General features: G+C 42.0%; 1 protein-coding gene across 4 annotated transcripts in view; it reads right to left on the bottom strand.

The window, feature by feature from the left end:
* Positions 1-1795: 1795 nt before the first annotated feature.
* Positions 1796-18238, bottom strand: part of adarb1b (adenosine deaminase RNA specific B1b) — a 123644-nt gene continuing 107201 nt past the window's right edge. For all 4 annotated transcript variants that reach the window (XM_005944130.3, XM_042212672.1, XM_042212671.1 and 1 more), the window contains 6 exons: positions 17800-17968; positions 17502-17653; positions 14281-14449; positions 9975-10156; positions 5752-5930; positions 1796-5066 (listed from right to left, as the gene is read on the bottom strand). In XM_005944130.3, the coding sequence (XP_005944192.1) occupies positions 4890-5066; positions 5752-5930; positions 9975-10156; positions 14281-14449; positions 17502-17653; positions 17800-17968 (1028 nt within the window). In that variant the 3' untranslated portion in view covers positions 1796-4889. The remainder of the gene's footprint in view (positions 5067-5751; positions 5931-9974; positions 10157-14280; positions 14450-17501; positions 17654-17799; positions 17969-18238) is intronic.

Below are 18238 nucleotides of genomic sequence, written 5' to 3'. Positions count from 1 at the left end.
AATGCCAGCTCCACTGGCAGCGATACGCGCCCAAACCATAACAGAGTCTGCTTTCCTTGCTTTCTCTCCATACTTTCTTTCTTCCAACATTTTGATCGAGGTTGATTTTTGTTTCAGTAGCCCATAAAACTTTGTTATGCTACTCTGCAGGGTTTAGTGTTGTGTGTTTTTGCAGAATACAGCCTGATTGCTCGGTTTCAGAGGCTGAGTATAGGCTTGTGATGAATGCTCTGGACCCTCTTTTCATGACCATCCTGTAGAACATTCCTCACTGATGGATTGTGGTTTTCACTACCATGAAAATGATTTTCCACTCATGACAAGATTTGTGCTCCTCGGTCCCTGTGGTGCGTTCTTCTTGAGTAAAACTCCTTTTTCGAAGTGTACGAACTGTTAATTTGATAAACTACTTCTGATATCCCTCAAAAATAGTTTTTGAACATAACTAATCTTCTTTGCATGTGTGGTCAACTCTAGTCCTGAATCCACACTCACAACAGTGAGTCTACACAAAACCTCAGCACCAGTTTAAAAGCATTTGTGCAGCAACAAGTGCCCAAATTCTTTTACCAATAAGAGCTTCACAGTTTTCAATATAGCTAACCATTACATAAAGCCTCACGACTGATATATACAGTATAGATAGCTATATAGATGGATACTCGCTGGCCACTTCATTAGATACACCTGTTAAACTCCTCATTGATGCAAATATCTAACTAGTCGTTCACAAGAAAGGAGGCGATGCATGTAGGAGTGTAGACATGGTTAAGACGATCTGCTGAGATTACACCGAGCATCAATGGGAAAGAAGTGCGAATTTAAATCTGTTATTGTGTTTGCTGGCTGGTCTGAGTGTTTGGGAAACTGTGGATCTACCGGGACGTTCTGCACAACCATCTCTGGGGACTACAGAGAATGGTCTGAAGGCCAGCAGCAAAACACCCACTCGTTGCAACCAAGCTACGAACGAGACCACACCTGTCAGCTAAGAACACTAAACTGATGCTACAGTTCACTCAGATTCACCAAAATTACACCATAGAAGACCGGAAGAAGTTTTCTGTTCTGATGGTAGGGTCAGAATTTGGTATAAGCATGACAGCCTGCCTTGTATCAGTAGTTCAGACTGCTGCTGATGGTGTAATGGTATAGAAATTATTTAGGAAACACTTTGGGCCCTTGCATCAACTGATGCCAAACCAGCTGAGTATTGTTGCAGACCATGCCACTATCTTCATAACCACAGTGTATCATCTTCTGATGTCTGCTTCCAGCAGGAGATCGCACCATGTCATACAGATTATCTCAAACTGGCCATCTGTGAAATTAGCATCATGGATGTGCATTTCAACACGGACCAAAATCACTGAGAAATGTTTCCATTGATTGTTGAATCAATGGGATCAAGAATTAAGGCAGAAACAAAATTGACTGATTGAAAAGTGTGTATGACCTGGACGTTCACATCGACCCTGCTAGCCTTTGAAGGGCTGTCACTGTAAAATGATGCAATGACTCAAAGCTCAGTTTTAACTAAGTGCAGTTTTGAAGTCAGAGCTTTTATGATGTAGTATTTTCACTTAGTAACAGTTTAGTCATAGCAAGCACAAGTTAAATCCTCCACGCATTCTTCATCCAACACACATGAACTACAGTTTAGACTGTGGAGTTTGTCTCTGTGTCCCAATCTGCTGCAAACCTGAAGTGATGCTCTCGCATGATTTCAGACTCACTCTCTCTCTCTTTCATACACACACAGAAATGCGATAAAAAAAGAATCCCAACCATGTGCAAAAGTAAACTAAGAACTCTTTTATTCTTTTTTGTTCACTTTATATATCTATCTTTAGCTGTTAACTCTTTTTTTTCTACACGAGTCCTTTAAAAGTTTGTCATCATGCTAGGTGCAGCTTCAGTGTTGGTAGTACATGCAAAGTTGTAGTTTTTGTCAGGGGAGGGTTTCACACATTGGACAACTGCAGAAGGAGAAGAACGGAGAGCAGTGGCTCTGGAAATCAGTTAACAAACACTGACCGATCTGGAGTCACCAAACAAAAGAAACATAATAATAATAATTATAACAAATAAATAAAAAAGAACCCCACCAATGGGTGCAGCTGCAGAAGGGGTGGGGTGGAGGGTGTGCACTGACCATCATTGAGGATTCACAAAGGGTTAAGCAGAAGCAGTTCAGTTCTTGCAGATAGTTTGATCCATCTAATCCATAAATGGGGACTTTGTCTTTTTTTAAATATATATACATATATATATATATATATGTATAGAGAGAGAGATCATGACATCATCTGTTGACATCTTTAGTGCAGTTAAAAATGAAAACAAAATCCAACAAGCAGGGGGAAATATCTATATTAAAAAATCTTTGCAGTTTAGAATAAACGAAGAACACCAACAGAAAACCGAAGGAGCAGAAGGGGAGGAAAACTCGACACTCTTGTTGGTTTTGGCCTGACGTTACAGGAGATATTATCAGTATTGCTCGAGACTTTGGTCTGGATCTGTTTGTCGGGGGGGCACTGGATACTTTTTAAGTTTTTTTTTTTAACTTTAACTCTACTCTGGGAGTCCCCGCTTCCTGCTTTTTAAATACTGACTAAAAACAAACAAACAAAAATACCCCCAAAAACAACCAAGTATAAGTGAAAGGTACATACATGACATCACACGTGCCAGCTGGTGGATGCCACTTTGAGCTTAGGCACTTTACAGTGCATATTTTTTTTTAAAACATGGGTGGCTACAATGGGGATGAAGCATGTTGACCCCGGCAGTGTTAGTGCCATGCTTTATGGTGCCCAGTGAGTGACACAGAATCACAAATACTTACTTAGCAACAGTAACATCTTCACAATCTCGGCAACAGAGGAGGGATCAAAACATTTTGGGTTTTTTTTGTTCTTGAGGATGAATCGATTGTACAGGTCAGAAGACGTGTTGCCTTTGTTGCTCCTTATTTACACAGAACTAGTATTTTGCAGCAATAATGATCGCAGCTCACAATATACACATGATCACTGATTGACAGCTACAGATGCACTAAAGAAGCCTGACATTTGTATTTCTCCCACTTTGAATCGAGCACATCGTTTTTGTACAAAGTAAAAGTAGTACATTGTTGTGCGGGTATGCAAAAGACCGGACAGTAAAGGGTCGATGCCACGATGTTAGATATTTGAAAAAGAAAAGGAAAACACTGGGGCAGAAACACACATGGACATCATCATCTTTGGTGAAAATCTGACAGGAATATGCTTAAAGACAACCTGAGCACACACATTAATTGCACGCACACCCGCACATAGAAATTTCCCGCAGCTGGAAATAGGAAGTCACCGCGGGAAAACATCCTCATTTACAAATTGAAAACATGAGGACATTTATGCACTCGGGGTGTACAGGAATCGAGTTAATTCACAACATGGAATATGCAGCTAACATGTTTCTTAACTGGGCGTAGAGAGGACGAGGATGAACATGACATCACACTGTGATACATTTTAGCATACGACTTCTGAGTCTTCTCATGCAGGGGTTGCATTTTACTCTGCTGTTCATCTAGCTGATTCCGCACACAATAATGTGGAGGGATTGCATCTAGTGATATACTGTATGTGCTGCTACAGTACATATATACCATGTCATCTGTCAGCCATCATTGTTCCCTGCAACAAAATGACATAATTACAAGATCTGAGAGGTCCGTTATACTATCGCTATGTTCACTGTGGCATTAGCCCCAGTCCTCAAATGCCTAAGGGTGAAAAAAATAATTGTTCCCATCCCCCCCTTCCCTCAAAAATCAAACAATCAATCACAAGAAATCTAGAAAATAGAGACAAAGATTCAAAGCTGCCTGTGGAGGAAGATGCTGGCATTCATTCAACATCATTCGCCGACGGACGCACGGGGCTCCCCATCCTACGTTTTCCGCTCTGCAGGCCTCTAAGTTCAGTTTCCATGCAAAGCCATGGCTTGGATCAAGAAAAAAATACAACGTGCAGCACCTCCCAAAGCTTCTCCCAAGACCCAGGCGAGGGGTGGGGGGGGGGCAGTCAACGTGACCCTCACCCCTCCCTCGCATCTGTTCAAGTATGAAATGAGAGTGACATAAAATAACTTAAAAATCATACGCACAGATGAATGAACACGACATAAAAATAAAGGAAAGAGCGCTACGACGCTGTCACACCTGCCTTATAAACTCTTTCCAGTCAGTGACTCAAACAGGGCGACAACATTTTGTAACATTTGTATCTTTAATCCAGAGGATAAGAACACGTAGTCTCAGCTAAGGAACGGACCAAATAACACACATTAAACGTTACAACGCTTATGTTTTTCTCAGCACTAGATTTACATCTTGAAGATTTATGCATAATTAAATTAAAATTTGTCAGTGTCATTAATTTTAGCAAAGATATATATTGTTTTAGGTCCATATACATTGGTTTTAGTCAACAAAGATCCCGTTTCTAGGCTACATTCCGACCTAAATTAGCTACTCATTGATCAACAAGACAGAACGGTATAATTTCAGCTTCCACATCTACGCCATAAGAACATGATTTCTCTGGGAAACAAATGGGTGCGTGTTAAACGAAAAAACAAAACATGGATTCCAGTTTTACACAGTAAAATCAAAGTAAAAAGTTAAATCAAAGACACGAGGCTGATGTCCTCTGAGGAATGAGAATGATGAGTTACGGATGGTTTGTGAAACGGCGCACGTTCATTTCCACAAATACAAAGTGCACGTGCGTGCTGACACATGGGACGGAAGTAAGTGTCTGCTTGTTAATACGGGGGCTCTCTCAGGCCTGGGTCAGGGAAAGAGGAGGGGGTGGTTAAGGAATCCCTCGACTCCCTCAGGAGCTGAGGGTGAACTGGTCTTGCTCGATGGGCTTTTTGACCCAAGCCCCCAAGCCGGCCTTGTGGAAGGCCTTGATGAGCGCCTGCTTGGCAGAGTGGTACTCTGTGGCCGCCTGCTTTGCTTCGTGGTAAGAGCTCGGCTTCGACACCTTGATCCGCAAGATGGACGACAGCTGAGGACGCAGAGAAAGGAAAGTAAGCAACAGAATAACAGAAACAAACCAAAAACAACCACGCATTAATCTAAAATCTCAGCTCCTACCACACAAAGAAAAAGAAACTTGTTTGCACTCCTTGGAAGTCAGGCTCTGACTACTAACGTGTCTAAACGTTAAATGATATCATTGGGAAAGTGGACAAAGTCAGTGGGTGTATGATAGCAGGGAGATGTTCTCACACACACGTCTCAGCACAGTGCAACACACTCCACATCACAGTCATGCCAGAAAGCGATGTTAATGTTAGAAAAAACTGCTCCTTGAGCCGATCCTTTGGACTTGCTGTAGCCAGAGATCCAGCTTTCATTCTCAACATTTAAGTTGAGTCTGTTTGACACCAAAGTTGACCTTTGCTCTCTGTGCGAGGTCAATAGTGACATCGCTCACGTGCAAACAATCAGAACAGAGCTTCCAAGGAATGACCTCGTAGCTTAGCTGCGATTCCTGAGATGCCACACTGAAGTACGTGTGGTTCAGACGTGTACAGCTCGTGATGCTGACTGCAGCTGACCTCAGTCTGTTTACGACTCACTGTCACAATCACTTATGTAAGAAACTATAGTTATGTCACGTGACTCAGCACGTCTGCGCCAGTATTACAGCGAGGTGCGTGTGAATGTGCGCTCTGGCCTCGCCGTACCTTGGAGTGAAGGCGCACCCAGCGGCTGTAGAGTGCGTGTTTGCAGAGCCGTGAGGCGCGGCCCATGTCGTCCTTGCCCGTGGTTGCGTTGATCACCTCCAGGGCCTGGTCACCCACCGTCCAGTTCACACTGAAGTTTGGAGCCTTGCCTGGCTGCCTGGCTTCAGCATTACTTATACCTGCCATTAAAAACACCCAGAGTCAAAGACCGAGCGAGGCTGCAGGTTAAAACAGAGACATTTTTATTTATAGGACCTCCGCAGAATGTAAAAATCTTTTGTTAACATTACGTCAATGCCAGAAATGGAATAATTGCACGGCACCGCTCCAGCGAATTCCCACAGCACCCAGACTTTCTATTACCTCATGTGTGGATGTATTAAACAATGAAGGAAGTACCCAAACATGGCAGTCCATCCTTCCAAAGGACAGCTGTTCCCACAGCTGCAATATCTCTAAACAGGACAGTTTTTCTTCTTCTCATTTCATTTTGTCTAACTCAGTAGAGACAAACAGTAGAATCCACCTGGGGGGGACTGTGAGGACAGAGCTCGCTCTCGTCTAACACACTTCAGGGCTTTGGCCTCCACTGTATCTTAAGCATAAATGGGAGATATATGGATGCCATAAATCCTTGTGTCTTCCTCTGTGTGTGTGTGAGAGTGTGTGTGTGTGTGTGTGTGTGTGCATTAAGCTCCTTGGTTCCATTTGGCAGCACTTGTGGCAGAAGATGATTTAAAGGGGATGAAATCCTCAGCGCTCTAACGCCACAGCACTTTCACCGCTAAAAACTCTCTAAAGCGGAAAAGGTTAATAACCTTCCACCATTATCTCCTTTACTTGCCATTTAGAGGGAAGGAGCAGGGTGAGCTAAACGTACATCCTGGCTGTGTGATATGAAGCCCCATGTCATCCCCCAGGATGTAAAGGAAATCTCCACAGTGCCACTCATTCCACTTGTTTGATATGGACTGCCCTATATTCATGGCAGCACAATGAGCAGTGTAAGCAGTGCTGTAGCAGTCTGGTATTTTCTTGACCTTGAACTTTGCTTTGCGTGTTTGTATCAGCGCACAGCTGGGCAAGAGAGGCACGGCCAGCTGGATGTTTTGGTGGAAAACAGAGCAGCAGTCCAACAAAGCTGAAAATGTCAAAATTTTAATTAAACACTTGCTCGTGTTTGATGGAGCTCAAGTAGGAAAGTCAGAAAATGACTCTCAGTTTCTTTAGAAATGAATGAATGGATTTTTATTCAGTTTGAAAAATTCAGACTCAGAATATAACACCGTTAGGTGGAGGCGGCTGCTGCAGAATAATCACCCACACCTCTAAAGAGCATCACTACCTCCTTTCCCACATGAGAGCTAGTTTTATTGTTCTGCATGTGTATTTTTAATCTATTTATTGTTTTGTGGTGTTGCTCCTTCACTTCTGCTTCTATGTACAATCTAACTCATCAGGACAATCCAATTTCCACAGCAAAGTGTCTTCATCCATTTTATGAGGGACTGATTTCGTTTGGTTATCATCCACGAGCTGTTTCAGAGCACTGACGAATGATGCTGACAGCATATTTTTAAATATCTGCGACCTGTGACGTGTATTCAGAATCCTTCTGTCTGTTTTGGACTTTGTGATGATGCTACATGTACATGAAGAGGAACAGCAGATGTGCTTTTGAGACACTTTCAAGTTAAATGTTCGGGAAACAAAATATATGGTGTTCAGCAAAGCTCGCCCAATGGGGTTTGATGATTATTACATTGTTACATCTGATGGCAAAACCAGTGAAAGGGTACATGGCTCAAGTATCTGGATGGATGGATAGATGACAAGATCTGCACAGATCTGTAATGGTGAAGAGAGATCTGAGCGTGAAAGTGAGGCTGACAATTTACCGGTCGATCTACGTTCCAACCCTCACCTGTGGTCACGAGCTCTGGGTACTGGCAGAAAAAATGAGGTCGCAGATAGCAGCAGTGGAAATGGAATGGAAATGGAAATTTCCTTCATTTGGTAGCTGGGCTTTCTCTTAGTGACAGGACTCTGGAGAGATTATATCTCTCGGTTGACTTGGGAACGACTTGGTGTGCCCCACCCTCAGATGAGGTGGACGTGATGACTGTCTGGGCCTCTCTGCTTAGACTGCTGCCTCCGGACCGGAATTGTCCAAAATAACCGGATTTAAGGATTTCCGGATAGAAGGATGGACAAGTTTCTCTTTAATATATACGTTGCTAATCTCATTAGTAATCATAAAGTGATGCTTGGTTTTTACTTTACAAAATAAATCTTACTTTACTAACTTGTGTTTTTTTCCTGTAATTGATTATGATGATATATTGTATATGCATGCTTCCTCCTTCATCCCTACATTTTATTACAAATGCAAAGTCTCTGACTCACCACGACGTTCTTTATGGTTTGTGGTTTGGCCGTCTGGTATATTTTAGCATATTTTTCTCTATGAAGCCACTCTAGAACTTCCAGTCTACAGCAGGACCTTTCTCCCAGCTACACTCTTCTTAATGGTTGCTTCTGGATGCACCTATAGCTCTGACAGATCTGGGGAAAGCAACATTTTCTTCTAATGTGTCTTATAATAATTGACAGTATTTTGATTTGATTTTGATCTTAGCGGGACATCCTGATAAAATAAAGGTGACAATAAAATGTGACGAAAGGACCCTGAGTGCCACTGTACAAACTTTGCCTATTATTGTTTATTATTCATTGCTCATTAAACCCATTTGGCAACTGTCAAAATCTGTGACAGCTGCAACTCTATAACCATAACTGGACTTTAGGCTTTTTTTTCTGAAACACAAAAAAAATTGCAACAAAAGGAGCGATGAATGGATTAAACTTTTGAAATCTAGTTAAAGATTTATTTTTTCAAACCAATAAATCTCTCTGTATAAATAAACATCGTCTGTAAGCTGGTGCTGGACACTGGGCTCATAGCAGCTCCACATTTGCCAAATTATATGAGTTACGTAACGATGTTAGTGGCGACTGTGGTTCGCTGTCTGAAATAAAAACTTGTTTGTGTGTCTTTTGTCTACTTCAGTCTGAAATTAAAGACCCAGTGTTTCAAAAACAGCCCACTGCTGTCACTGGAAACTGCATTTATGTGGAAAGAAGGAGCTTCAACGACAGCTGCTACGGCCAAAGGCTTTGTGCAGATGAGTTATTGAAATCGTGTTTTAGAATCAGTTTTAGTAACAAGGAAATAATTTCTCTCTTAGCAGATAAACAGAGCGCGATAATGAGTTCAAGGACGTTGAAAAGATGGTGCAGAAAGCTGAATCAGAAGGAAAAAACACAAACTTGTAAGAGTTGGCCAAACTTCTGCAAAATGAAACAGCTGGGAATGAACAAATGCAGGGATACTGACAGGTACGCCCTCATGCAGTAAAGAGGATGTATGTTATATCAGAAAAACTCGCCTACACAAGGCATTTTGTAGAGAGTACAGCAGCAGCAGAAACTCTCCGCATTTCCACCTTTTTTCTCAAAATTAACAATACATATTTTTTTTTCTTAATGCGGCCCTAATACTCATTTATAAGCTTCAAAGCAACTGTAAATAAGCAGGGCTGGAGCCAAACATTTACATAATAATTTATGACTTCTTGCAAATGTCTTTATATACAATATTTTAAATGAAAAACAATATTAAGTGGAAAAAGTGGAGCAGAAATGCAAATGGAAAGCAGACTCATCTTTCCTCAAACACAGCATTGTCTTACAAAAAACAACCAAAATACAAAGACTGCATGCTCTGCATCTAAAAATAGAAAGTTGAAAAGAGAGAGAGAGAAGAAAACACTGCAGGAGTCCTGGTCTATACGGCCTTTTTAAAAGGTCAAGACAATGCTGAAAATTTACACAAAATGATAAAGCTATTCAAATTCCACAGGAACTAGGTAAATGTCAGCTCAGATCCAACAAAAGGAGAAAAGCAATAACTGTCTTCCTGTTCCTGCGGGACTGACTGACCAGCAGGGTGAATTAATGTGTTTACTGCTTAGGATTAAAATCTTCCTCTTTGATATTTAGACAGCTGCAGGTCGATTGGTAAAGATTAACACAGTGATCCTCTCAACCCGTGAAATCGTGATGACTGATCTATAACAGCAGAGATCTGCAGAAGGAAACTTGATGATGCACTTTTCTTACTTTCCCACCTCATCTACATCAAAGAAGGCGAGGGCTCTTACCGCTGAGAAGAGGCCTGTTGAGGGTGAACTGCTGGGGCAGGTCTTCGATATCTGCGATGCGCTGGTACATGGCCCTGGAGAGGTGGTCAGCATGGTAAAGGCTGCCCAGGATTATGCTGGAGAAGTAGATTGGCTCTGTGAAGTAGCTCATCAAGGAGCCCTGGATGCCCACCACGTTCCACCTGCAGAGAGAAAAGCACACGAGCTTCACAACAACTTCAACGTATCATTGAGGCAGTTTTAGGATTTCAGTGTACAGGCAGCACATCGCTGTAATGTTCACAGGCTGGCTGGAATACACACAAAAACAGAGTTAATACTGCATATTAGTACATGAACACTGAGTCCTATCTGACGTCCTACAGCTATCTACAGTGTGAGGTATCCAATTCCATTTTTCCCAAACTTCTGTTTATTTCCAGGCTGTGCCATTAGCCATCTTTCCCCAGTCACTCTCCTATTTACATGCTCTGTGAAGCAGTGCCTGCCCTCCTCGCAGAAAGACAAATACATAAGGAGCCAGAGAGAGAGAGTTAGAGAAGTTTCTCTAACTCTCTCTCTCTCTCTGGGTAGATGGAGAAAGAGTCAGTAAGGGTGTGAAGGCAAAGAAAAAGCGAGAGCGAGAAAAATGAAGAAAAATAACAGATGTGGGAAATGTTAGAGAAAGGTGGTGCTGAAGGCTGCTGGCATCTTATACAGTGCATTTTATCTGTCAACAAATCCCATCGAAAGCTCAAAACCCAGTGATGACCTGCTTTCCAGACCGTGCACATGGCATTCAGCTCCAAACCCACCGAATTCAAAGACATACATCTGCAACATTTGAAATGTTTAATCAAAGAAAAAGGCTCTTTTCACTGACAGGTTACTCCTGCTTTCAGTCACTGCTTGGGTACGTTTGATGAGGTCTAATGCTCCAAAACTATTTGGTAATGTTGAAGCAGCAAAGCAACTGGTTTGTCTTTTTGGCCTCAAAATATTCCTGTTAAGGTTTAATCACTAAAACTATTTAGATGAATGAAAAGCTCATTTTTAAGACAGAAAATTTAAATCCAGTACTAAATAACACTAGTGTCCATGTTTCAGTCACACCAGAGGAAAATCAGGGAGGCAACCTCGTTACTAGGAATATTTGGTGATTTCTCGGTCCCTGTATTTAATTAGTTTATGAACAGTGACCGATAGCAAATAGTTGCATGCAATACCCTCAACCTCTGGACTCGACTGCACAGTGCAACCTATCTCCAAACAGACAGATTGGTGATGGTTTGTATAAACCTGCAAACCATAATCTATAATCCAGTTTTTAAACAGAGACAGATTACTAATGCACTGAACCGTCTGCAGCGACAGGCACGACTTGTGCGCAACATGTCAGATCTATGAGATTCTGAACGAAAGCTTTTAAGGTGAATTTCTGTGTATGTACACGACAGCAGCTTTGCAAGAAACGGCAACAGAGTTGAAATTTACACATATTTATCACAGTTAATCTCTGTAACTGCCACTTTGACCCAATTCAGTCTCAAACTTACATCACACTGAAATGTCTTTTCGCCATTTTATTGCTGTCCTGATGCATCAAAGTCACTCTGCAGATGGCTGAGAGTGGTTGCAGACCTAGTCTCAGCCTTCGAAGCAAACATTTCAAAGGCAATGAGACTGAACGTTCATTGCACACAGTCACAATAATTTTGTTTGTGTTGTGTTCTCCAGCAGCATCAAAACACCTTTAATGTAGCTTCTAGAGTCCAGTCGAGTTCACTAACAGGATGTTTGTGAGATGAGGCGTAGCAGTAATTACGTCCAATAATATGATAATAAGGGTGGGACCAATACACTGTCTATATTTATACTCAAAACAAAGCATCTATACTGTGATAGTGTTGCAGGAACACCATCATCAGTTACATCAGTTTCAATGATGACTCGTGATACTGAAGGTTTTTGACAACACAGCTACAAGGCACAAAAAACCCTAATGAACAAAAGTGTTGGTTACAAAAGTGATGCTGCTACTTAATTGGACAACTTCATCACTGGCGATGGTGTTCCTGTTGCATTCGCTGACGTTGAGAGAAAAACCGTGAGTATCACTACCCTTTGTCTTTAGAAGAACATTACAAAATGAGGGTTGGCTAGCTCTTCTCATTCTCCCTTTTACTTCAGGCAGACTGTTTGAGAGTCTGTGAAATTACCAATGTGAACCCAAAACAATCAAAAATAATATGCACACATGCAAAAGACCGCAGGCTACGCAGAGGGTCCATTGTTTCCGTATGCAATATTCTGTGTGCGCGTTTGTGAGAAGGCGTGTGTGGAACGGCGGGAGGGCAAAATAAAATATCTAAATTCACTGTAGCTGCGAGCAGGAAAGCACACGTTCACACATTCAGCCCAGTCAAACAGCTTTATAATATTCTGTGCCGTACACAAACTGCTGCAACACACACACACACACTCACGCTGTTTCATCACAGCAACACGGTGACACATATACACCTGTATCCCCTCTGAAGGACACACATACACACTGGGTAAAAAGCTACAACAATCAAGCGCGCTCACACAGAGTTATGTCGTGAGAGGCATTCAATTTCATTCCTGTCAAACATCACTGTATTGCTTTATCGCTTTTTTTCCCTCCCCCCAATACCGTGCTTTGTGCGTCTACACACAGATTGTACACACTCAAATGAGAACAGGGTCAGAATAGGTCAGAAAGCACACGTGATGAGCTGTTACAGCAATAACAAAAGAAAAGAGGAAAACCGAGAGAACAATTTGCCTTTATGCTAATGAACTCATTCAAAGGACAGACACGAGGCAGAGAATGGCTCGTTCATAACGACGCCGTGTAATCAGAGGAAAATGAGAGGAGCGAAAACAATGTGTAACGAGGGAGCACTGGGGGCACAGGGCACAGCCTGCCCGTCAGTAGCTGCATTGAACGGCAGCCCTGTTGCTAACTATCACTCACACAGGGACAGAGGCAGGTGGGTGGAGGATTTCTGACACGGCTAATAGCCGTGTCATGAGGAGGTTGCGCTGCAAGTCGTGCATAATAGTTTCTCACAGTGGAAGAAAGATACTCATACCTTAATTGCTTACATGCATTTTTTTCTGCTTCTTGATTTCAGCACTGATCTGTAACTCGTGTCAACTTTAAAAATTTAGTCAGACTTAAAAACGTCCAACTTCCACCTTATTTTGCCCTCTACTGACTTGGATCCCTCCACGATGGACCACCACATAAAATCTAAATCACACAGTGAAAGGGCAGCTCATGTAGTGCAAACAGCATTTGCCAGTCAGTAGACATGTCCCTCCTCAAATACACACTGGGCATTCAATCACTCGGTCCATTCGGGCAAAATATTATGATCCAGGGCACAGAAAGCGAGAGGAAGAGGGCTCACGAGAGGAGTTATGGAGAAGCTTCACCGTTCATCACGAGAGAGGCAGAGTGTTGCCTTGAACATGGACACAGACTAAAGATGCTATGATGTGTCTGCAAAGATGGCCCCGGGGGCAGTATATCAATTTAGCTGTCCCTGACACCCCGGGAAGGCTTGAAATGGCACGGTGGATGGACAAAGCAAAGATAAAGCGCTGTACAGTCGACTGAAGCAGTGGAAAATAAAACACCTGAAAAGAGTCTCATGTAACACATCTGGTCAGGGCTGAAACATGACGTGTTGCTTTATGCAGCCTTCGCTAAACTAAAGGTTTCTAATAACACACAGAAAGCAATTCAATCATCATATCGGTCTAAGAATGGGAGAAAACCCAACGGGTAACGCAAAGCCTGCAGGAGCATGACTCTATTGATATTGACATTTCTGTCAATATGTCCACGATGTATGGAATTGTTTCTATTAATATAATTCATCATCTTTAGTGACCTGGAATCACATATACTGTATAACAGGAGACTTGTAGGTATGTACAGACGTGTAGAAGCATCTGTTTTTTACATTTCTGATGGTGTTGACTTAAACCTTCAGCTTCCAGCCTCCTTCATGCCAGAAACCAGTGTAGTACTAGTCCCAGTTCCAGTTCATGGAACTGAGAAAACTGATTTCACCTTTGCTCTAAAAGTTCCACAAATAGAAGTTAACATATTTAATTGTGACAAAAAAAAGAAAAAAAATATTCTTTAAAGTGTACTTTGATATTTTGGTTTATTTATATTGTTTTATCTGTTTTATTCGTGAGAGGCTCCTCGGTTTGTACTTTGCACTTAGAAACAGAGTTTCTGAATATGTCTAAGGACGACAACTGAACTCAATTTATCCCAAAATACCTCGCAATCTTGTCACTGCAGGACATGGTGAGTAATCGCTCCCCTTGAAGAACACCGTCCCAGGTCTGGATGGTGTTGCTGGACCTTACAGGGATGGTGCCCTCCCCGGACTCGATTTTGGTCCTCAGCTGACCGCGCGCTTTCCGGTTAGGATGTCTGTCTCCTTGGTCTGGGTGGCACATAAGCAGAAGCACATAAAGGAAGAGAGGAGTATGAGTTTAATTTACTCTTTTATATAGTTTTATGTGACACTTGTTTGATGTTTGGAACATGAAGTCTGTTGGTGATAGAGTGATACAGTTTGTTTGATCAGGAAACATTAAAGAAAGTGAATGTGTGGGTGAATCTGTGTCATTCTACTTTTCTTCAGTTAAAAAGCAGGAAAAATGAGGAAACGCTGTTGAGTGGGAACCTGTTGCAGTAGCTCTCTTTTGCTTTGAATTTCTTTTATTTTCATGATTTAATGCAAACTTTTCCTTTATCAAGTCTTGTCAAGTCAAGTTTTGCAAGTCTACTTGTGTTTTTTTCCTTATATTAGACTCTTGTTAATGTATATCTCCATGAGCTGTTTGCACTGATCACCCTATGGCCTGCGGCGAGGCCTGAAATCCCGGAGGAGCTACCGAGGAAACGACTGGGCTCCAGAACAGTTTCAGGGATGATCATGGGGAATGTGAGGTGTTTGGACAATAAGATGAACAACTTGGTGAGTAGACCCAGGGGGAACACTGTGGGTGTAGTCTGATGTGTTTCACGGTCTGCTGTGGTGAGATGTTGCCTCGCTCACACTTCTTGGACCACAGTATGAACATTGCTGGCTCTGGGACTTTTTGGGAGGAAGATTAATCTGAGCCGTGAAAAGAAACGATGGCACTAGTTGCGACTGACAGTTGGTTTAATCCCAGACGTGTTACTGGTGGATAGATTCACCCATAGCAGGAATTTATAGAAAATATGAATAAATTATCATGAATAAATTAAATGTGTTTTTTGTGTGTTAACCTAAAAGTTTTGACATTTTCGGGAACATGAAAAACTTTCCTCCATCAGCTGATGTAGCGCTTATCCAACTGACCATGGCTGTGATAGGATGTGGATAATTAACGGATCCAGGCCGTCCTCTGCATATACAACTGGTTCGTCTAAAACCGGTTAGAGCTCCACTCCCACAGTGACTGATACAGAAAATCTTTACCACAGTTTTTAGATTTACTGAATCGCTGTTTTTTTGCCTCTGTCAGTGCACCCCAGGGCAGCTGTGGCTACAATGTAGCTGCCAACACCAGTGTGTGAATGTGTGTGCGAATGGGTGAATGACTGAATGTAGTGTAAAGCGCTTTGGGGTTCTTAGGGACCAGTAAAGCGCTATACAAATACAGGCCATTTACCATTTTTTGCATTTGCTATTTAACCGAGTTCCATCTTTAGTGTAACCTTCTTCTTCTGTGATTTTAAATGTGTTTTATTGAAGTTTTGCATACTTTGGCAGCTTTATACATCCCATCCTTTGGGATGTATAAAGCATTTGCCTGTTTACACTCTTAAAGTGTGAGTCAAGGTTTTGACTTTGACATTTTAAAACAGAAGTTTTGTCTGTTGTGGTTGTGTTTTTGTGAAAAAAGTTATAAAAAAAAAGTTACATAAAACCTCAAATGCCAAAAAAATTACTTTCCCCATTTCTATGCTAATATATACAAAAATCTACCTCCTCAACATGCAAAAACAGAAGCTTTGGTTGAAATCTGTTACACCACCGATCCACCATATGTATTCAATTCAGTGTTTTTGCACTGCAGCTAGGGCTGCACGATTTTGCATAAAATGAGAATCACGATTTTTTGCTTAGAATTGAGATCACGATTCTCTCACGATTTTCTTTTCCAGTATAAATATTTATTGCACTTATTAACTGCACATCAACTTCGTAACAGTTGAGACTGAACATAAAAACAACAAATGTCTCACGTTTTGTTGTTGCCGCAAAATGTTGTACTGCTTGAAATTCCGTCTCCACCGTTGCTCGACGCACTGCGTGTATAGAGCAGGTAGTGCAACAATAGAAAAATAGTTGCGGGACGGCACTGTGTAGCGTTTGTCTAGGGTGTTGATCATTTTCCTAAATCCCTCGTTTTGCACAGTGTTGATGGGAGCCATATCTTTGGTCAGGTGATAAGTAATAGCCTCCGTAATTTCTTTGTGCCTGCGGGAGTTCGACGTGTATAGGGAAGCGCTGTATAAGGTTCCCGTTATTGATGTTTGGGTGGTTGACCGGGACGGATTTTCTCCTGTCACTTTCTCGTCATCCCTGACGTGCTCTCCGTTGTTTCCCTGCTAATTTTAGCAGCACAGCTTCTGTATCACGTGGTATAAGGCTCCGCCCTTGTCATTTGTTGAGCAGGAAGAGTGAGCGCTTGTTTTCATGCAGATTACGTCCCGGATCAAAATGCGGTACAATCGTCGTCGTCTTTTTCTTTTTTTTTTTAAATCGTTGTCATTTGGAAATGAGATCGCACATAAGTATGAATCGAGATCACGATTTTCTAACGATTAATCGCGCAGCCCTAACTGCAGCTTAAAAAAGTTGCATCCTTGGCATGTACATTAAGTTGTTATTCAGCTGTAGAGTTTTTTGTGAGCACTTAATGGTGGACAGACTTCCTCATTGAGAATTCTGACACATACAATTGTGAAACTTAAGTATATAATGGACTGTATAGTAAACAGGAGTGATTTTTGCCACAGTCAGTTATTCTACCGGCAGTAAAAATGGCTCCCACCCAGCGTGACCCGTTATTTATTATTATGTTATCAAAGTTTTGTGCTGTTCCACCAGCAGGCGCCATCTATTCAGTGACTAATTGAATGTGGCTGTTTTTTATTCAGCCTGCCATGTGCAACGGAAGACTCTCTGACAGGAGTAAGAGGGAGGTTAATCAGACAGACAGTGTGGGTGTGCTGGGCGGCAGAAAGACTGATAGCGGCAGACAGAGAATGACAAAAAGCTATAATTACTACTGCCTTGTTTAAATGTGTCTGTAATGTGTATTTGGACAGTGGAGTAAAATTCTAATTAATTGAAATGAAGCACGAGAGGAAAACTTTACAAATTAAATTAAATTAAAAAAAACAAAACCTGTCGTCAACACTGAATACTAAACTGGACGAGACTAAACTAAAAGCATGTGAGAGCTGAGCTGGGGAGGAGACGCGAGGCTGCGTACCTTCCACTCCGGCCTCGTGTGGAGAGAAAATCCTGGCATCTCCACAGGGAGAGGTGCTGATGTAGAGGTGGAACTGAACGTTATCCTTTAACCTGTAGCCTCCCTTGTCACACAGCACAAATATTGATTTGTGGTAGTCCTCCTTGTTGTTGCTATAACCACGGATCGATGAGAAATTGAAACAGAGGCAGACAAATGTCACAAAACCTGTATTTAAAACGGACATTCAAAGTCTAGAAGAACAGAGAGCTGCAGGATTTCATCAGATTATCAAAAAAATAAACAAATTGACACTGACCTGAGGAAGAACTCCAGCTGAGTGTAGAGGTACCTGATGAGCGAGCGTCGGGCAATTATCTCAGCGTGGCAGTCATTGAGTGCCAGGCCGCGGTCACTCATGTACTCACCGTTGATGCATTTGGTTCCCGTGGAGACACAAATGACCTGTGCTTCCTTCACATCTGTGCCTGTTTGGAGGACAGAGCCGCATTAGGACTCGTGCTCCTAATGCAAACACTATAAATTCTGTTCTTATGCCCTCGAGAAGTCACACTGCAAACATCTACACACTAGCTTATAAGTTGTTACTGTAGCAACCACATGATGAGCTTAATTAGGTTTAATGTCCTTGTCACTGTGTTTATGCTATAGGCAAAGTGACGGCATGGAAAGACGTGTAATTGAAGCAGTAATTGGTGGGGAACTGTAGTTTGAGAGTGAAGCAGAAAGGATCGTGT

The sequence above is a fragment of the Haplochromis burtoni genome, unplaced genomic scaffold, assembly GCF_018398535.1.
Source record: "Haplochromis burtoni strain Fernald_Lab_line unplaced genomic scaffold, NCSU_Asbu1 Contig_386, whole genome shotgun sequence".
Classification (NCBI taxonomy): domain Eukaryota; kingdom Metazoa; phylum Chordata; class Actinopteri; order Cichliformes; family Cichlidae; genus Haplochromis; species Haplochromis burtoni.
This window is presented reverse-complemented; position numbering and strand designations above follow the sequence as displayed.